This window comes from Hylaeus volcanicus, chromosome 4 (genome assembly GCF_026283585.1).
Source record: "Hylaeus volcanicus isolate JK05 chromosome 4, UHH_iyHylVolc1.0_haploid, whole genome shotgun sequence".
NCBI classification, from domain to species: domain Eukaryota; kingdom Metazoa; phylum Arthropoda; class Insecta; order Hymenoptera; family Colletidae; genus Hylaeus; species Hylaeus volcanicus.
The window spans coordinates 19,415,320-19,434,341 of record NC_071979.1 but is presented as its reverse complement, the minus strand read 5'-3'; the positions used below and the strand labels follow the sequence as shown (position 1 = coordinate 19,434,341).

The window sequence follows — 19,022 nt, the reverse complement described above, 5'->3', positions numbered from 1 at the left end:
ATACCGTTGGAGCGGCCGCGGTAGCAAAGGCTACGAGCTAAGCGGCCGCGTGAATGTCCTTCGATGCACGTTGAGTCACTTGTTCGCGTACAAGTCGGGGCCGCTTAGCTCGTAGCCTTTGCTACCGCGGCCGCTCCAACGGTATACGCGCGCTCTGATTGGTCAGTGTTTTCCGTTAATATTTCCTCAACGAAGCCTCGTACAACATTTTCGCTAAGGAAAAAGTTGTTTCAAATCACCTCCCGAACCACCTCCCAAATCACCTCCCTTTCAAGGTGTTACAACATTTTTGGGACACCCTGTAATTCAAGTTTTCTTTGGAGCGACTAAGAGCGCCAGTTTCAGGTATAATGGTGTTACAATACTTAGTTTACGGACCATTCGCACGCAGCGCTAAACTTGCGTCGCCTACTATTAGGAGATAGTGTCCTTTTTACAGATTCCTCGCTCCATCTTTCCCTCTCTTTTTCTCTTCTCCCCCTCCTGATATCCTACAGTTCTACTTGGTTCTACTCTTCCTCTCGACTTCTCGAAGATTTGCGCGTATCGAGTCGAGTCCAACATCCATACGTACCGACCTAAACTTCTCTATTTGCATGACAACACAGTGCTCGGTGAACCATTCGCTACGTAAATCACATTCACGTTTCTTCGTCAATTATTTCGCAAACTTTCAACGAACATTTTTCCAGTTTTTTTTTCTTCTTTTTGTTTGTTGTCTATCTCGGTTCCTCTTTCCCCTCTTGGGTACGCGAGTGCGTGAATAACAGATAGTGCAACGGAGTTCGAACATCGATGCATCAATACTGAAGATTCCCGGTGGCGACAGTATCAGAAAATATTTTCCGTGTGAGGTTACATGGACTCGTTGAAATGTCGTGGCCCATCAAACGGCGGACTCACGATTAGCACAGGTGAGTTAACATTCGTGTACCTAACTGGTGGGTCTTTTACTACGGGAATATGCGTCTTTCCATTGGTTCGAACGAGCAGGTATGCCTGATCGTGGTTGATTCGATTATTTTAGACGATGACGTGCTGCTTATCTATGTACAACCAGCGACTCGGATTCGTGCCGTTTGAGGGGAATATAGTACGCTAATCGTAGCTCCTCCTTCACGGTACACTTCCCTCTTGTTGCGCTTTTAAAACTATAGCGTTCCACCGACGACGCAACGTGGGTGAAGAACTATCGATAGTTCAAAACAAACCATCGATAATTAAGTTTAAACAATTTTTTAAATTAAAATTACCATATCAAATACTATTTCAAATAAGCCACTTGTTGTCGTTTAAAAATGTTAACATTTAAATACTTGACCTTAAGTCTCGATTGTCTTTCTAAAATTATGTTCTCTCAGATTAAACAAATTCTGTGATTATACAAAAATACTTGAAACACAATTCACAGATTTTTACTGCCATTGATCTAAGAAAAAAATGATTTTAAAGAATGAAATTAATTAATTGAAAGTAGATTGTACTAATTTTATCAATTATATACCTTCTAATATAGTAATGGGTCACAAATACTTCTGTTTTATAATTATAATGTCTACTGATTATGCTTGTGTTATCTATTATGCTACTGCAAACTGTCATATTCAAAACTAAAACACCATCCAAGTTGATAATTCAAGTTGAGTGAGTTTTATATTTGTACTTGCACTTTTTAATACAGTAGAACCTCATTTATTCAAACAGGTATAGGAACAAGCCAGTTCCGATAACTGAGTAGTTTAGATAATAGAGGTCAAACTAGTGCACTTTCATACTTAACCATGGTCCATACAATAGAATATTAACTATGAGTTTGTGAACTCCAAGCTGAGCACGATTTTGTTCACATAAACAACGTTCGACTGTATACCTCTCTTTATAACTTGGGTACCTTGGGATTTCTAAACCCATACTGTAGTAACAATCAAAAATAGCTACAGCCCCTGAGGGCTTTTAGACATCGAGGCATATCGCAAATCCTTTAAGAAAAATAGTATCTTTCAACATAATTCTACTTTTAATTGTTGTTTCAGCATTTTCTTTGATGTTAGTACTGATTTCTTATTTGCCTAATTCGCTCCATAACCTTATTCCAAAGTAAAACTTGCAAAGTGTCCGAATATTGAAGTTATACACTATATGTACTCTGTATACATTAGCACATGTTTTCCACATTTACATACCCAATAAATGTATAAAATCCGCAGCTAATAATCATAGATTACATTAAATTCCATTTTATTTGACACTAACTCTCTGCTCCGATTCTCTGTACGAACATCAACGAATATTAATCGCTAAAGTAACGCCATCTAGCGTTTCAACCGAGTAACAAAAGGAAGCATACTTCGAAGTAGGAGGAACTGCGTTAGTGTGTTATGTTCTCAAACGCCACTAATCCGTGTTGCTGGAGTCTCTTCGACACCTTTATCTCTCTTCTGTTCACGCTGCATTCCTTCGATTCATCTGTGCGATATTAGAGTTAAACAAGGTATGTACTACCGTCAGGGGCGGATCTACCTTGAGGCTAACAAAGTAAAGCTTCGGGACCCTTGCGCGCAAAACGTTTGAAAGAGCTCCTTATTTATTAATTTTTCAATTTCAGTGTTCAATAGCCGTAGAAGAAAATTTCTTTTTGACTTGAAAAACAAATTATCTTGTATTCCTGTAAATAATCCGTTAATTTGTTTTCATTTTAGAAAAGGAAAGGGTCCCTCAAAATAATTAACTTCAAGTCCCGATAAGTCTAGATCCATCATTGACTACCGTTTACATTCGTTCGTATTTTCTAATTTTCAATGGCTGGAAAATTAATCAAACAAACGAGACATTTTCGATGAACAATTTATCGATGCAGTAAGATGCAATAGATTGTTATAGGATGTCTAATATTATTTTCCGTTGAAACATTATCCAAACTTGTTTACAAATTACAAAATGTTGAAAATATAAGTACAGGAAAATAAACGTTAAATTAATTCTCTGGTGAAATCAGTAGAACGTTAACAATGCGATTATTCTACTTTACAACGAAGATGTTCGGATTAGTTTTGTTTCGACATAAAAGGCGATTTTACAGTTACCTTCAAACGAAAAGTACCACCTACGCCCAATTTGTTCTTACGAATGAGTTTATCCGCTGTCTACGTCCATATCAAGTTAAATCTGCAGACAGATCTTTGTTTCTCGAATCATTTTCTCGAAAGTATTTATATCGTTGCTGTATTGTTTTTATGATACTCGATTATTTGAATTTAATATTCTATGTAATTTCATAATAAATTATACTATATTTGTTTGTAAATATGTATATTATATTAAAGGTTAACCAACAGTAAATAATATGACATGGTAATAGTATATATTTTTTCCAATTAATTAATGATTTTATAATTTCGAACAATTACGTAGGTTTTTTCCTATGTATATATACATTTAGAATCTTTTATAATTAATTACGTATTTCAATTATTATTCTTTCCGAGTTTTTCAAAATATTACCAACATTTATTAAATGCATATTCATCGTTTTCAGACAAATGTATCCCAAAAAAGTGTAAAAACCATCGATCTCAACTAAATTTAACTTTCGCTACTTGCATTCAACTACAACTCTGAGAGTTACAAAAATAAATTTACTTTGATAAAATACCAATAAATTGTTCATTACGCTTTCAAAACGTCGTTTATCGTTATAAATTGTTCTTTAAATTGTTTGTTTCATGCGAAATTATGGTGTCGCTAAAAAAGACTGATATAGAGATACGGCACTGTTCTTGTCGTGCATCAGCTGGCGTCCACGTGCCAACAGTAATATTCCTTCACTTCTGACACACAAACAAAAAAAAGAAAAGCCCCAACCCAATTTTGTCATACTTGATTTTTCTTTTATTTAAGAGTGCAGAATCACCTTTCTGACACTTGTTAACAAACATTCTTGTATTCTACGCGAACAACAGAATTTATTTATACTACAAATCGAAAATGATTGTAAAGTATATTTGTAATTAAAATTCGGAGGACGATTCTGAAGCTAATTTATATTATTATTATAAACTCAAACTATCTAAAGTTTTCCCTTATCTAAAAATAAATAACAAATCTTTTCAAATGGTCTAAAATACTCGAAATACATATACACTCACTCACCTATTTCAGGATATTTTATAATTAATCACTACGAAATATTTGTCCCCCCTAAAAAGACAATCATTTTCGGAGTTTGCCACATCCAAAATCATCGAAAAAAGGAACGTGCGTCATTAGAAACGATCAGGTTGCACTGATCATGCACACCACATGGTGTCGCTAAAAGAAATTGCAAAATTTTAAAAAGTAACAATTTATATTTTTCACGAATTAATTTGACGAAATTTACTTTTGTTCAGTTAGATTGACCAACTACCATTTGTTTTTATTTTTACGAAAAAGCCTGGAATTTGTATCCTATGTTAAATCAGGAACGTTAAAACTCCCCCGAGTGGTTTTGAATATTCCGTCTGCCATTTTGACATTGATATGTTCGATGACTTGAATTCGTAATCAGCAATCCTAAAACACTTCAAGTAGCAATTTCAAGCGAATACCAACTCCGATTACTTGTAATCAAAATAGTAATAGATAACTAATGCCAAAACTATTCGAATAGTGCAATTATTGCAATATTCGAGTTCGAGCACGCTAGAACATATAACACTAGAAAATCTGAACAATGTAGTATACGAGACTCCTAGCCTCTACTATTTGCGGTCGTCACTAAATGACTAAACTTGAGCAGGTACATTTTTCGAAGGTCCCTTTCGGGACACCCCGAAAGGAGACGATGAATCATGTCCAAACCGAATAGCTAGGCCAGTTACAGATAGAATTCCTCTTGTAACTACAGTTACTCACTTTAATATTCGGATACTATAGTTCTTCTGAATTTGTTTGTTTATATTTTCTTCAATTATCAACATATTCATCCGGTTGCTTTTTAACCGACTTCGAAAAGAAGGAAGTTACTCAATTCGACATGTATATATATACATCTTTTTTTTCATTATCTTAAATTATATATATTAAAGATGATAAAGATATATGGAATTACCCTGTGGTTAGTGTACATTATTATATAATAAATTTTAAACGAAAAAATGTCTAGTTTTCATAGTGATAATAGTGAAAATTTACAAAAAAAAAGGTAATTTAAAAATATTATGCCGTTGAAAATGCCTAATACAAGATCGAGAACGTTTGTATAATTTTTTATTGTCATTGAAAATATTCGTTCGTACTCTGATCACGATTTGATTTAAACAGAATGTATAAAACACAACTACAAATTAATGTGTTTATTTTTCGTTATCAGGGAGGCAACATCCGTGAGCAACGACATCACAATGCGCATGTTGCTGCCACTGGCATTGGTCATCGTCGCAGCAGGTTTGCTGCTGGCAACTACAGAAGCAAATGCCCATTTGCACATGCAATCTGACACTGTCAAACACTTTACCATTAGCGAACATGAACAAGCGATCGCTGGTATAGAAGCCAGCCTTCTCTCGCTTCTTGGTTTTGCAAAAAGACCAAAACCACAAGGTCCAGCTTATGTACCAGAGTCATTAAAAAAGCTTTTTGTTAAACAAAATACCATTGGTATGGCTGATATTGCTAAACCAGGAATTCATACCAGATCTGCTAACACAGTTCGCTCTTTTGTTCATGTCGGTAAGCATACTTTACATTTATAAAAAGTAAATTGGAAAATATTGGTTGATATATAAGATCACTTCCTTAGGAATCTTACTAAATTTGTCAAGCTGTATTATACCTATGTAACATATGTGTACATAGTAATAATAGGTGTATTAATTTGAATACGTTACAATCATCAATAATAAGAATAACTTTTTTTTTCAACACAGAAAGTGACCTGGATCATAAATTTCAATCTCCAAATCGCTTTCGTCTTTCTTTTGACTTGAGTAGCATACCTTCAAGAGAGAAATTACAAGCTGCAGAATTGAGTCTTTCGCGTGTACCTATTTTAAGTAAAGGAGACACCACCCAACAGTTGGGTAGAATACTTGTATATGATATTTTGCGGCCTGGTGCGAAAGGACACAGTGCTCTACTGCTACGTTTAATTGATAGTAAACCAATAAATACTAGGAAGAATGCTACAATTAGTCTAGATGTTCATCCTGCTGCAGAAAGGTGGATAAAAGATCCTAAAAATAATCATGGACTCCTGGTGCATGTGCGTGGAACTAAACAGGAGCATGTACGCTTAAAAAGGAGTATAAACGAGAGGAATGATACATGGGTTATTAGTCGACCAATGTTATTTACTTACACAGATGATGGCAGGTATAAAATGCCTTTACTTTACTCTTTTTGATAAACAATAAATAAATGTTGTTTTTTTATGTAAGGTATTTCTGATTTAGATGGCCACATTTTAGGTGCATGTTCTTCTCAAAAGAGAAAAAGAGAAGAATAATATAAATATGGGCAAAGTCATTTTCTTTCCAAGTTAGAAACACTTTTGGCTTACAGCAGAGTTTAATAAGACTGGCTGTCAAAGTTAGAGTTATAGGTACTATCGTCATCTCCTTTACCAGGGGATCAAAGGTAAATAATAATAGTACTTGTATTAAAGCAGTTGTAACTTAAAAAGGAAGTGTTTCTACACCCACATTTGTAATATTCCTTTTCAGTTTAATCATAGACAGATTATGCTTCTAAAGTTTAGCCATCTAATTCAAAGACACCCTGCATTTTGGAAACATTGATTTTTAGATTTCAAACTCAATTTTGTAAAAATTATTATTTATTGCTCACTTTAAATATTTATATATACTGTAAAATGGAGTTACTTTATACTTAACAAAGTATCTTTGCATCAATCTTAATATGAATTTGTATGGTTTTATCTTTCGACCTACTTATTTTCTCCTTCAAATTATACATATTTAGGTACAAAATGTCCTCTGCAAGCCAGATAATAGATCGTCGTGCCAGAAGAGCAGCACTTCGAAAGAGTCGCCGAAAAGATGGCCGTGAAAACTGCAGGCGACATCCGCTTTATGTTGACTTTGCAGATGTTGGTTGGAATGATTGGATCGTTGCCCCTCCTGGTTACGATGCTTTTTACTGTCACGGTGATTGTCCTTTCCCTATAGCAGACCACTTAAATTCTACCAATCACGCGATCGTTCAAAATTTGGTTTATTCGACAAAACCAAGCATGGTGCCAAAAGCTTGTTGCGTACCTACAGCACTCAGTTCGATATCCATGCTGTATCTCGACGAAGAGAATAAAGTGGTTTTGAAAAATTATCAAGACATGGCGGTTCTTGGATGTGGGTGCCGTTGACCATTTGCTCCGCGGTTTAGTTAAATATTTTGACAGTGAAGAATCTACGTAGACTTAAAATGACAATGGTTAAAAAGGTATTAGTAAAATAAGACAATGGAGAAATTTTTATATATTGAACGGATAGTTTAGTTTCATAATTTTATGTAAATGTTTATCACTTTTTTACAATTAGTTTTCTGTTTGAATTTTCAATTCGTTTTTGTAATAATTATAATATCTTCAAATTTCTCTTGTATTAGTAGTTTAATACACTTACGAGAAGTAATGGAATCAATTTTTAAAATGATTCAAACATTTCAAATGTATTTTAAACATATAGTGAACAGATATTTCAGTTTATTTTAGTATTATAAAGTGTATTGGAAATTGTTGCAATATTATAATGAACAATCTTTATTGGAGGACACATTGAAACAATTATTTTAAGGTATTTTTTTTAAAGATTATTTAATTTCCTATAACATGAAAAACATGTGTTTTTTTATTTCATGTCAACTAATTTACATTAGGATAAAATAGTTTCAATAAGACATAATATTATGTTTTTATCATATACGTATAACATTTTTTTAAACTGAAGTTTTCCTCGTGGGAACCAAAAATTTATACAACATAAAAATTATGTACAGAGTTCTTACTTATAATTGTCGGTCCAATATTTGCAAACATGCGGAAGTTATAAAATGCAATAAAACAAGTTGTAAGTAAACATAGGTCAATTGTCTAATTGTTTCTGAATTGTTAAACTATTTGTAATTACATATTGTAAATTACAATTTGAGAATAAGATTAAGCACTGTGATATACATTCAAAATCATTCCATACTTTAAAGGTGTAAATCAATGAATCTAAAACCTTGATTCAAAATTAAAAAAGAAATATGAAGTTTTAATCACGTAATAAGATAGCTGATTGTGAATAAGGAAACTTACTAAATTATTTTTATTTCATAATTTAGAAACAGCCTATGTTGATCTCTTACTCTCTGTACTTATACATGATTAAATACAGTAACCTCCACTTAATTGTTATTCAAACTTTACTTTTTATTAGAATATAACACATTTCAAGTTTTAATCTTCTTATTTAATTTTCATTGCCAGATTTAACATTAATATTCATTTTCTCTTTTTGTTTGATAAATTGATCACATTTAACATAGTGATTCCCTCGTCCTTGCTAATGTCTTTATAAATATTTTCTATACATTTATATATTAAATGAAGTATTATTTGAAGTATTTCTCTCAATTCTTTTTTAATATACAGAAGTATCCTATTTAATTTCATTTACCGTTTGGAATTAAAATTGTATATTGAAAGTATATAATTGCCAAGCAATTGAAGGACTTGCTGTATTTATCAATATCACTGAGAAATTCGATAAAAGATTGAATTTTTAAAGTATTAATGTCTTAAAAACAAACGAATAACCCCTGTCGCCAAGAATGAACCGTACCTGTTTAAGGAACGATTATTTATTCTATTAACGAACAAATCTAAGCGTATGTATATTTGTACAAAAAAAGAAGACAGAAAACAAGAAATGTTAAGAATCGTACGTATTTGTAACGCGCGTCGGCCTGTAAAATCTGTAAAATAGATAGAAATAACAAAGGACCAATGTAAATAGTGCGCATGTATAGTGCATAGTATATAGTATATATAGTATTTTATTTCATATTTTTATTGGTATTTTTACATCCATCGATTGTATACAAATATTGCGTATGTAAATAGTAAACGAATTTTAATAAATAAATATGTTCAATTACACTCATCTTGTTGTACTATAATGAATGATAAATGACAGTCACAAACAGGTAGAAAACAAATGAAAATTGAGCAAGTTTGATTTATAAGGGTACATAGTCGTATAACTTGACGCCTAGTGTACCAGTCTTACATTTATTCGTTCTTCAAATTCATGTAATTCTTACATTATGTTACTTTGCATTTGGATTTGTTTACATATTTTTCTTTATAATTCTCTGGCATATTCATTAGAAAGTGTCAGTAGTCTGTTGAGGCCCACAGGCCACCCTTATCGTTCGATAGATAACGTTCTAAAAAATATATATACTTACTGTTCAATAATACTAAATGTTACACGCTTTTTGTTTGTAAAACCGTCGAATAAATAAAGTAACTAACAGATGGTATATAAAATATGTAACAAAAGTTTTATTTCTTTATACAATTATGCTACATACATAGAGCAATGCGCATCGCATTGCAAATATAAAAAAAATATAGAATAACTATTTCAGTCTTTAATGCTAAACGAGAATAATAATTAATAGACGTACTTCTTCGAGGTTTGTGTAATGGCAGTGCGAGGTAAAAATCATTTCCACAAACATAATGCTTTGTAGATTTTGTACATATAATAATGCTGAATTTTGTATTTAATTTCTTAAAACGTTGAATACTTTATGGCACAATTCGATTACGAATTTCAGAAACTAACTTGTTTCGCATTTATACAATATTTAAAAAATAGCAATTCATTAATTGTTTACATTCTCTTTAAAGCTTAAATAAGAATGTAAGTAAATGTATTTTTTTTTTACTTTTATTGGAAAACTTTAAAAAATATTATACTTTCTAGGAATAGATATTTTAAATGTTCTTAAACTATTTATTTTAATCATTATTATATTTTCGTTACTATTAATTCAATTTCATTCGTATTAGAAATTATTTCCAATTCTTCTATCTATTTGAAGAGAGTATTATGTTTACTATTTTTACTTGGAGTACAAATTTCGATGTTTTGGTTGTAAGTATGAAACTTATAAAATTAATTTCTCGTATAGCATATTATATGTGTACAATTAGAGCAAGAGTATAATAGTTGAAAAACTAAAAACATAATACTTATACAGAAAGGAATCCTCTTTTTAAACAATTTTCATCGAAATGACTAAAAATCATATACAATTTTTATACATTCTTACAATATTTACAGCGTGTCACGATAAAATCACTTACAATTACGATATAAACTTGATAGGCACAATGGTATTAATTTCAGTAATTGGAATAATCATAACAAACTTAGTCGTATATAAAGAACATTAAAAGCAGATTTAATTATAGTAAAAAAGGCACTCTCAAAATAAAGTTTCGTTTTTTCATTTTTGTTGCTTCGATTTCTACATTATTACTTTGAAAATTATCATGAAAAAAATGTTATCTGATATGCACTTTAATAAAATTTGTGTTACGTTTCTTTTTTTTAGCAGTATGAACAATTACAAGTGATATAAAAAATTACCGTGCAATTCTGAACGTTGGGAAAGAAAATGAATTGACGTTCTTTTCCTAAATGAAATATGAACAGTCTGAGAGATCTCTCATTTTTGCTAGTTCCTAAAAATCTCGCAAAAATATGATTTTATGGAAAACAGATTATATTAAAACATTGCAACAAATTCAAGGAACAGGAGACGGAGGTGGAGGAAGAGGACTAAAATATGTAGAAGATCTCGAACTAGGAGATGGAGGACAACTAATTCCTGCATCGCTCTGATAAACTGATCTTGGAGTAGGGGGTGGGGGAAAAGGCTCACTTTCATATCTATACTTTGCTGGGTAATTGCTGTCCGACTCGTCGCAAACATCTGTACTGCAAGGAGTTGGAGGTGGAGGCTGATTAATGCTCCTATAATGTCTATATGGTTTATATCTAGATGCATTACTACTTGAGCACCTCGTAGAATTTGCTGTTGTCGCTGGACTTGGAGGAGGATTTAACGTTTCTTGGGGATAACCTCCTGCAGAGCTACCCCGAGTTGAACTCGATGCACCTCGAATTATAATTTACATTATTGTACTAAATGTATATTTTTCTCACATGCTTAATTTTTATTTACGTAAAATGTTCTACGACTTTACAAAATTACGTATCTACGAATTGGAGTTGGTATCAATAGGGTTAATTTTTGCATTTGTATACTAATTTACAAATTAATCAATAATTCGTTAGCAATAAATCAAATCATATCTAACTTCAATTTAATAATTATAAAACGACAATTTATTTTAAGAAACTCACCAGTAATATGGCTTCGATCGTAACTGGATTCGATACTACTCCCATTTAGCATTGACATCCTCACAGTTTCCATTCCTATTTTCAATTCTTTTCTACAATTTTTTTGCGCAAATATCGGCTTTGATAATCTTACTGGTTTTGGCGACAAAGGATCTCCAGCAGAGTCGTGTAAAATATCAGGTAATTCCTCGTTGTTTATAAATTTTCTTCTACAATAATAGAATCCAAAAGCGACCGCAGCAATTGTTGCAATTAATCCAATAGGCAAAACAATGACGTATGTGATTTTTCCTGATTCCACTGAACTATTTTCTTGACGTGGATTATTTGCAGGTGTACATGCAGATGTAGTTTCGTCACTGCCGTCGGCGCAATCTTCCCAGCCATCGCATACAGCTGAGCCAGAAATGCAAACTCCGTTTCCGATACATTGGAATTGACCTGGACGACAACAATGAGCTTCGTCTAAACCGTCGTGGCATTGGGCTGTGCCATCGCATACCCAGGACATATCTAACAAATTTTAAGAAATGTAATTATTTTCTTACTTTTAATTTACAATGAACTTCGCCACTTCGATATCCTTACCGATACAATGACCACTTTGACATTTGAATTGATCACTACTACAAGCTGGACAGCCTAACTCATCGCTTCCATCAGAACAGTCTGTTTGACCGTCGCATTTCCATGTTGCTGGTATACAATCTTTTGCCACTGCAGAACTAGGTGCAGCGCAAGTAAAATGATCCATTCCACAGACTGGCGCAGCTCTACAAGTTTTTTCATCTTCAGATAGAACCAAAGATTTTGGACAAGAACATCTGGAAAATAGTATTTTTTATATTTGTTTAAAATTTAATGTAGATAAAAAAATGCGCATACGAATGGAATGTTCTTACTTAGACGAAGTGGTTCCGATACAAAAATGAGAACATCCTCCATAATCCCGAAAGGGACTGCAAATGTGCGTTTTCATTAGATCATTTTGCGGAGTATTTACTGTTATTATATCCGTAAGCATTTTATTCATAATCACTTTTCTTCCATTTCCAGACTTGTTAATACGCTCTAAACTCGACGTTTCCTTATCGAACCAATAAACAAAATCGAGAAAGACAGACAAATAAATGGTCGACCCTTGTTTGACAGGAGAAACTAGAATTTTTCTATTATTTCCATCAAAGTCCGCATACTCGATCCGATTTCCATGTGCCCAGTATACGATATTTGTAACTGCATCAACTGTGATGCTGGTTAATTGTTCGAGATCAGTTGCGATCACAACTCTTTCTTCTCCGTCCATTTTACTACGCATCACTCTCATTTTTCTTCCAATGTCTGTCCAGAAAAGAAGTCTCTTCTCAGAATGTATCGCAATATTTCTCGGTTTCTCTCCATCACCTTTGACTACGATACCCAAAGCAGAGCCATTGTCAAGTTTTGTAACATTAATTGCATCATTTATAGCACAAGACCAGAATAGCAATCTTCCTAAGGGGTCTAAAGCCAAATCCACGGGATGTCCAGAACTTCCAGAAACCATTATGCTAGAATGCGTTTTATTTTCCAGAGTTTTCCGTATAGACAAAGTTCGACCATCTATCCAATAAATATGTTGAGTTATAGGATCAAATTCTATAGACCGTACATTTTTGAGACCTTGAATTCGAAGAACTACATCTGAACAATCACTGGTGTCGGGAAGGAAGCGAAAAATTGCATTGCGTAAACTGTACATCATAAAGATTTTTGGTGCTGTAAATAAAACAATACATTACTATGTTTAAATAAAATTAATAATTCGATGTGTAATTAAAAACTTGAGCGTTTTCTAACATTTTATAAGAGAGGACACGTAAACAGTATTCCTATTTAAATGGTTTACTTTGTAGGTAAAACATGTTTTCAGACAAATATTACCTTAAAAGTTTTTGATAACGTATTCTGTTATAATATTCTAATACATTAACTATATCAGCTTAATATATACCAACCAATGCATGACTTGTTATCTTCTCGCAGATTGTAATGAGTAGGACATTCACATTTGAAAGTAGTAGATACACTTTCATTTTCTCCAGGTAAAGCGATGCAAAGATGACTGCAATTTCCATTTTTTAATGCACAGGGATTCCATCCTGCTTGTTTAGAAGCATGGAACACTAACAAATCTGTCACAGATTCTAATTTATTATGTATTTTCACTCTGTTTGCTCCAGTAGTTTTATTAGCTTTCTCTATGTCACCTAATTAATAAAAGAATTTCAGTCATCGCTATTATACATTCAAAAATAAAATTTAAGTTTATTTAAATAAGAGTGTAATCAAGTTATTAATTAACGCTTTTATATATTTCTCACCCGTATTCCAATCCGTCCAGTAAATGTAGTCTTGATATTGAGTAATGCTAAACGGGTATCCAATATTTTGCGTTACGATTGCATCTCTTTTCTTTGAATATAGATCAAAGCTATCAATAGCTGGAGTATATAAATCCGCCCAGTACAATTTCCGTGCAGAGTGATCAATTGTTAAACCACTTGCTCTTCCAATATTAGAAAGTATTACCTCGCGATTCGTACCATCCAAGAATGATCTTTCTATGCTGCCAGAATTCCCCCACTCTATCCAATACATATGGCTAAAAAGGGATTAAATTTTTAATATTATAAGAACTACTTCTTTTACGAATGCTCAATATATAATTTCATTTCGTTTGAAATAATTACTAAAATACTATGAAGAATTTTTATTATGTTCTTCTTATATATTCTACTGTTTAGTAATTATTTCAAAAAGTATACACTTCTAAATACCCTCTATAATTAAGTACTGAATATTTATAAATTAGTTACGCGCGTGACACTATCGTTCAGCGTTAAAATCAAAGAATTAATGGTCAAAGAAATACGGAAAATATGGTACATTAAGTAATTTCTACCATGAACAATCATTAATTGTTAACATTAAGAACAGAATTGCTTTTCCAGACTTATAAATTTAATTTGAATATAAGTATATCATACCCTCTACTAGGATCAAGGGCCAAGCATCTAGGTTCAATAATGTTATTCCAAACAAGAACTTTTCTACTGCAGCCTTCTAATCGAACCATCTCTATTCTCCGAGTTCCTGTATCACTCCAGTACAAATTATGAGCAATCCAGTCTATTGCTAAACCCTCGGGTGTTTCTAAACCAAGATCAACGACTCTTTCCATATCGGAGCCATTTATAAAAGCTCTTGTAATTGTTTTTAACTTAACATCTGTCCAATAAATACGATTGTCTGCTATGTTAAAGTCCAAGGCGCTGATACAAGTGAAAAATATTTACAATACAAAATTTGTATGAGAAGAAAATTTGAATATTAACATGTTTCTTTTCGTTCACACCAATGATCTACAGCTGCTGAACTTTAAACGTTAATCCTACGACGTGCAATTTCGATACGCTAACAAGGGCTACAATCATACTTCTTTAATCAAGAAAACTTAACATACAATATGCGCTACAAAATGTAACAAATAATCTTATTGAAACAATTAATATATCATAACACATTTTGTAATGTATTATACTGAAATATGGTAAAACGAAAAGTTCACTATAGGTCACTGGTAACTCATAAAACATGTTAAATAAGAAAATATTTAATAAATAAGTCATCTAATTCTTTTACTTAAAATTACAAAAATTTACCTTGCATCTTTAACACCAGTCAATGGAATAATGTTATCGTTATTTGCATTTTCAATACTAATTCTTCCAATATTCTCCTTTTTTGCAAATAGCATGAATGCATCTGGGACAATACAAGTCTTTTTATCTTTGGTTAATTCGTATCCAATCTGGCAAGCACAAACGTATTTGTTCTCTGGTCGATTTAAACATAAATGACTACATCCCCCATTATTTTTTGCACAAGGATTTGTGCCATTAACCTTTCCTAAATGGACTGCTTTTAATCCCATAACATTTGGAACTTGATCGACTATCACTTCCCTCTCACCACCTGTAAGCTTGTGCGCTCTATCTACGCTACGTCTCTGCCAGTCAGTCCAGTACAAATAATCTCCTAATAAGCTTAAGCCAAAAAGATGCGGAAGATTGTCTGTAATTACTTCTCTTCTATCTGTGCCATCCATGTTACAGACTTCAATCTTATCCGTTTTTGCATCGCACCAATAAATTTTCCATCTCGCGAGATCTAAAGCAATTCCATTTGGCCAAACAATATCCTTAGTTACTAAAAGAATGCGTTCTGTTCCATCAAGGTTACTCCGTTCTATTTTCGGCCGTTTTTCATTCCAATCGGTCCAAAACATCCAACCAAGTTCCGGAGCGAGCGCTATCGCTCTGGGCTCGATTAAGTCTTCGTTTATCAACACTTTCCTACTCGTACCATTTAATCGCGCTACCTCGATCCTATCTGTTCCTGTGTCGGTCCAGTAGAGATTCTGAGCTAACCAATCGACAGCTATTCCATCAGGATTTTCCACTTCGGTTGTTATAATGTTTTCTTGATTAGAGCCATTGAGAAAAGCTCTTCGAATTGCGCAAGCTTCTTCGTCAGTCCAGTAAAGCATTTCTTGTACAGGATCAAAGTCAATTGCTATCGCATGTTTAATTCCTAATTTTATTAACAAAAATATTAAATTTAGTTTTCATTATAACTTTAAAAGAAATTTACTTAACGATATTCTAACTCAATTCTATGCTTATTAAACTTATTTGCTAGTGAATTAAATTTATTATAAAATAGATTATGAAAATACAAATTATTATTAGAATATAGAAATGTACGAACAAAAATAATTATACCTATTAGTGGCAGTACAAAGTTTGTATAATCAGGAGAATCCAAAGATATTCGACAAATTTCATTTCTTTGAACAATTAACAACAATTCTTCTGGACCTTCAGCACAAGTTAAATTATCCACTAACTTAACACCGGTAGGACACGCACATGTATATCCAGGTTCTGTCAAACTCAAAAGACACAAGTGAGAACAATTTCCATTATTTTTTTCACAAGGATGACTTCCACGTGGTTGTCTTCTAACATCCCACACTTCTATATCACCAGGAATATATTCTCCATGCAGTAATTCTCTAGGATGTGCTTGATGCTGACGTACATCGTACGAATGTATGCACCATGTTTTCCAATCAGTCCAATATAATCTATTATCAAAAAATGTTACTGCAAAGGGATAATCTAATCCTTGTTCCACTACTTTTCGTCTATTCTTTCCATAATAATCCATTACTGCGATAAATTTGAGTCTTCCATCTACCCAATAAACCAACTCATTGCCGTAATCTACCGTCAAACCATTTGGCCAAAATATATCATCCGAGATGATCACTTGTCTCGATGTTGGATCTCCATTCATTGCAGCCCTTTCTATTTTGGGTACATCGCCCCAATCAGTCCAAAACAGAATACTCTTCATTGGTACAAGAGCAATAGCTCTTGGCTGATAAATATCCGTCCAAAAAAGAACTTTTCTGTGACGTCCATCAATGCTTGTCACTTCTATTCTATTTTTTTCTCCATCTGTCCAATATAATTTTCCTGTGTACCAGTCACAAGCTAAACCATCAGGGGAAATCAAACTGGAATTTACTATGACTGTTTTTTCACCAGTGTGCGTGCCATTCGTATGGATACATTGAATTATTTCTAGGCCACTATCAGACCAACACACTAATTCTTGTTCAAAATAAAAGTCTAAAGCTGCACCTTCTGACAGATCTTTTATAATAGTTGTTACTTTGTTGGTACGGGAGGCATTAGCAATTCTAATATCTTTTTGTGTAACAAAGAGAAGCGTCGGTGAACCTAGAAGAAACATCCGTGTTACTCCAATAATTACAATTGTTCATCAAGAATTCATTTATATACTTTTAAGATTGTATTTATATACTTTAGATTGTAACATACAAAAACTTTGAGCTAATGAAATTATTATACAATAAGAAACTAAAGTAACTCTTACTTAATTATCTAAAAAATATAATCATTAAACAGATTAGATATAATCTGATTAGAAAATATAAAATAATAATACAGAATAGGCTTGGAATCGTTATAAAGAAAACGAAATCATCAAATCCCATTAGTCTAATTAATAAGATTCTACTCCAAAATTATAGTACAGTAATAATAATACTGCTCGTAACAGTTGAATACCAAACAATAGTAATATAACCTGCATTTCGAAGGTGCTTTCAAAACAAAACAGCGAATATAACCTACCGTTAGAAAATAGTACAAGTCTGAAAAAGCACGCAGTCAAGATAATTATTAAACTGATGATAGTCATCCTAACACTTTTGATGGGGAATCTTTAAATTGTGAACATTACGAGGAGCTCCAAAAGCGTCGTTCGTCAGTCTTCAGTCATGACGAACGATCGATTCACTCCTCGTGCACTTCATAACAGTTGCATTTATTGAATGAGATTTACGTTTCTCTCAACGTAACATAAAACAAAAATTATACCCCATCGTTTAAATAAACTGTTAACTAAGCAGACGCTTCGTTAGAAGCCAGCGGTTCTCATAACAGATCATTACTACCAGCCGGTCTGGGCACTCCCACCAAAAAGGTACGCCATAAAATACATTTTGACAGAGGTGAAACTCTGGTATTTAAGTCTCGATTCTGAGTGCGCATGCGTCATTCGAAGGGTATCCTCGTGAACGTAGCTGTGATCATTTACCAATATCGATACGAAATTAGTCGCGGAGGACATATTTTGAATACTATGGGCGGTATTCACAGTCGCAACTTAAGCATATCGTCAGATTCACAGTCGTCGAATAATAAGCATTTCCTTTTGAAAGCAATTGCTGTCTATTCTAGGTTCACAGTCGGCCTTAAGAAAGTCTTAAGTTCTTATGAATTCATAGTCGAATAAGTTCGCCTTATTCGTTGAAAACGTGTTCTTATTTCGCTTAATTTAGGTTACATTTTTGAGTCAACATAGCATTTGCTCAACTAAGCAAACCTTAAGCATCGGTTTCTTAACTAAGTCGAGCTTATTCGCTGACTGTGAATACATAGCGACTCAAGCAATGCTCATTACAATAAGGCGAACTTAGTCAAGACAAAATACGGGCCTATTATGTTTACAAACATACTGAACAGTAAGATTAGTTTATATTACAGGTCCCATAAAATAATGTTTTTTCTATTGTTCGAATATCAAAGAACGTCAAAATTAGGCATTGTTTTGTTTAGAATTAATTTGATAAGAAACATTATGAATTAAATAAGTAAACTTTATACTTTCGTCAATTAGACTTCATGTTATGTTCTATACAGGGTGTTCCAAAACTAGCATAGGAGCCAGAAAGGGGGGGGGGGTAGTCGAGACGATTCTGAACAACAATATCCTTTGCAAAAATGTCGGTGGGGGCTTCATTTTTGAATTATTAACGAAAAACATCGACCAATCACAGCGCCGGATTAAACTCGAGTCAGGATTGGCTGGTTGCGCCAGGTCGCTGCGTAGCGAACTGATCGCGCGCTAATCCGGCGCTGTGATTGGTCGGTGTTTTTCGTTAATAATTCAAAAATGAAG

General features: G+C 33.1%; 2 protein-coding genes across 3 annotated transcripts; one reads left to right on the top strand and one right to left on the bottom strand.

Moving 5' to 3' along the window:
* The first annotated feature begins 271 nt into the window (after positions 1-271).
* LOC128874880 (protein decapentaplegic-like) lies at positions 272-9,139 on the top strand. Of its 2 annotated transcripts, none has more exons than XM_054120006.1 (4): positions 272-914; positions 5,351-5,709; positions 5,907-6,351; positions 6,961-9,139. In XM_054120006.1, the coding sequence occupies exons 2-4, from the start codon at positions 5,382-5,384 to the stop codon at positions 7,358-7,360; spliced, it is 1,173 nt and encodes a 390-aa protein (XP_053975981.1). In that variant the 5' UTR covers positions 272-914; positions 5,351-5,381; the 3' UTR covers positions 7,361-9,139. The 2 variants fall into 2 exon arrangements, with proteins under 2 accessions (XP_053975981.1, XP_053975983.1); XM_054120008.1 differs by lacking the exon at positions 272-914 and adding an exon at positions 2,336-2,491.
* A 388-nt stretch (positions 9,140-9,527) lies between these two features.
* Positions 9,528-18,006, bottom strand: LOC128874879 (low-density lipoprotein receptor-related protein 6). The gene is made up of 10 exons (XM_054120005.1): positions 17,693-18,006; positions 16,250-17,275; positions 15,128-16,058; positions 14,453-14,737; positions 13,787-14,067; positions 13,421-13,672; positions 12,326-13,181; positions 12,012-12,247; positions 11,424-11,936; positions 9,528-11,175 (listed from the first exon to the last, which is right to left on the bottom strand). Exons 1-10 carry the CDS (start codon positions 17,757-17,759, stop codon positions 10,802-10,804), a joined length of 4,821 nt encoding a protein of 1,606 aa, XP_053975980.1. The 5' UTR covers positions 17,760-18,006; the 3' UTR covers positions 9,528-10,801.
* Positions 18,007-19,022: the final 1,016 nt, after the last annotated feature.

Coding starts and splice junctions, on each gene's coding strand:
- LOC128874880 (XM_054120006.1), top strand. CDS start 5,382: ATGCGCATGTTGCTGCCACTGGCATTGGTCATCGTCGCAGCAGGTTTG. Junction 5,710..5,906: donor TCGCTCTTTTGTTCATGTCG/GTAAGCATACTT, acceptor TTTTCAACACAG/AAAGTGACCTGGATCATAAA. Junction 6,352..6,960: donor ACTTACACAGATGATGGCAG/GTATAAAATGCC, acceptor ATACATATTTAG/GTACAAAATGTCCTCTGCAA.
- LOC128874879 (XM_054120005.1), bottom strand. CDS start 17,759: ATGACTATCATCAGTTTAATAATTATCTTGACTGCGTGCTTTTTCAGA. Junction 14,068..14,452: donor GCCCTTGATCCTAGTAGAGG/GTATGATATACT, acceptor ATCCCTTTTTAG/CCATATGTATTGGATAGAGT. Junction 11,176..11,423: donor CGATCGAAGCCATATTACTG/GTGAGTTTCTTA, acceptor TTATAATTCGAG/GTGCATCGAGTTCAACTCGG.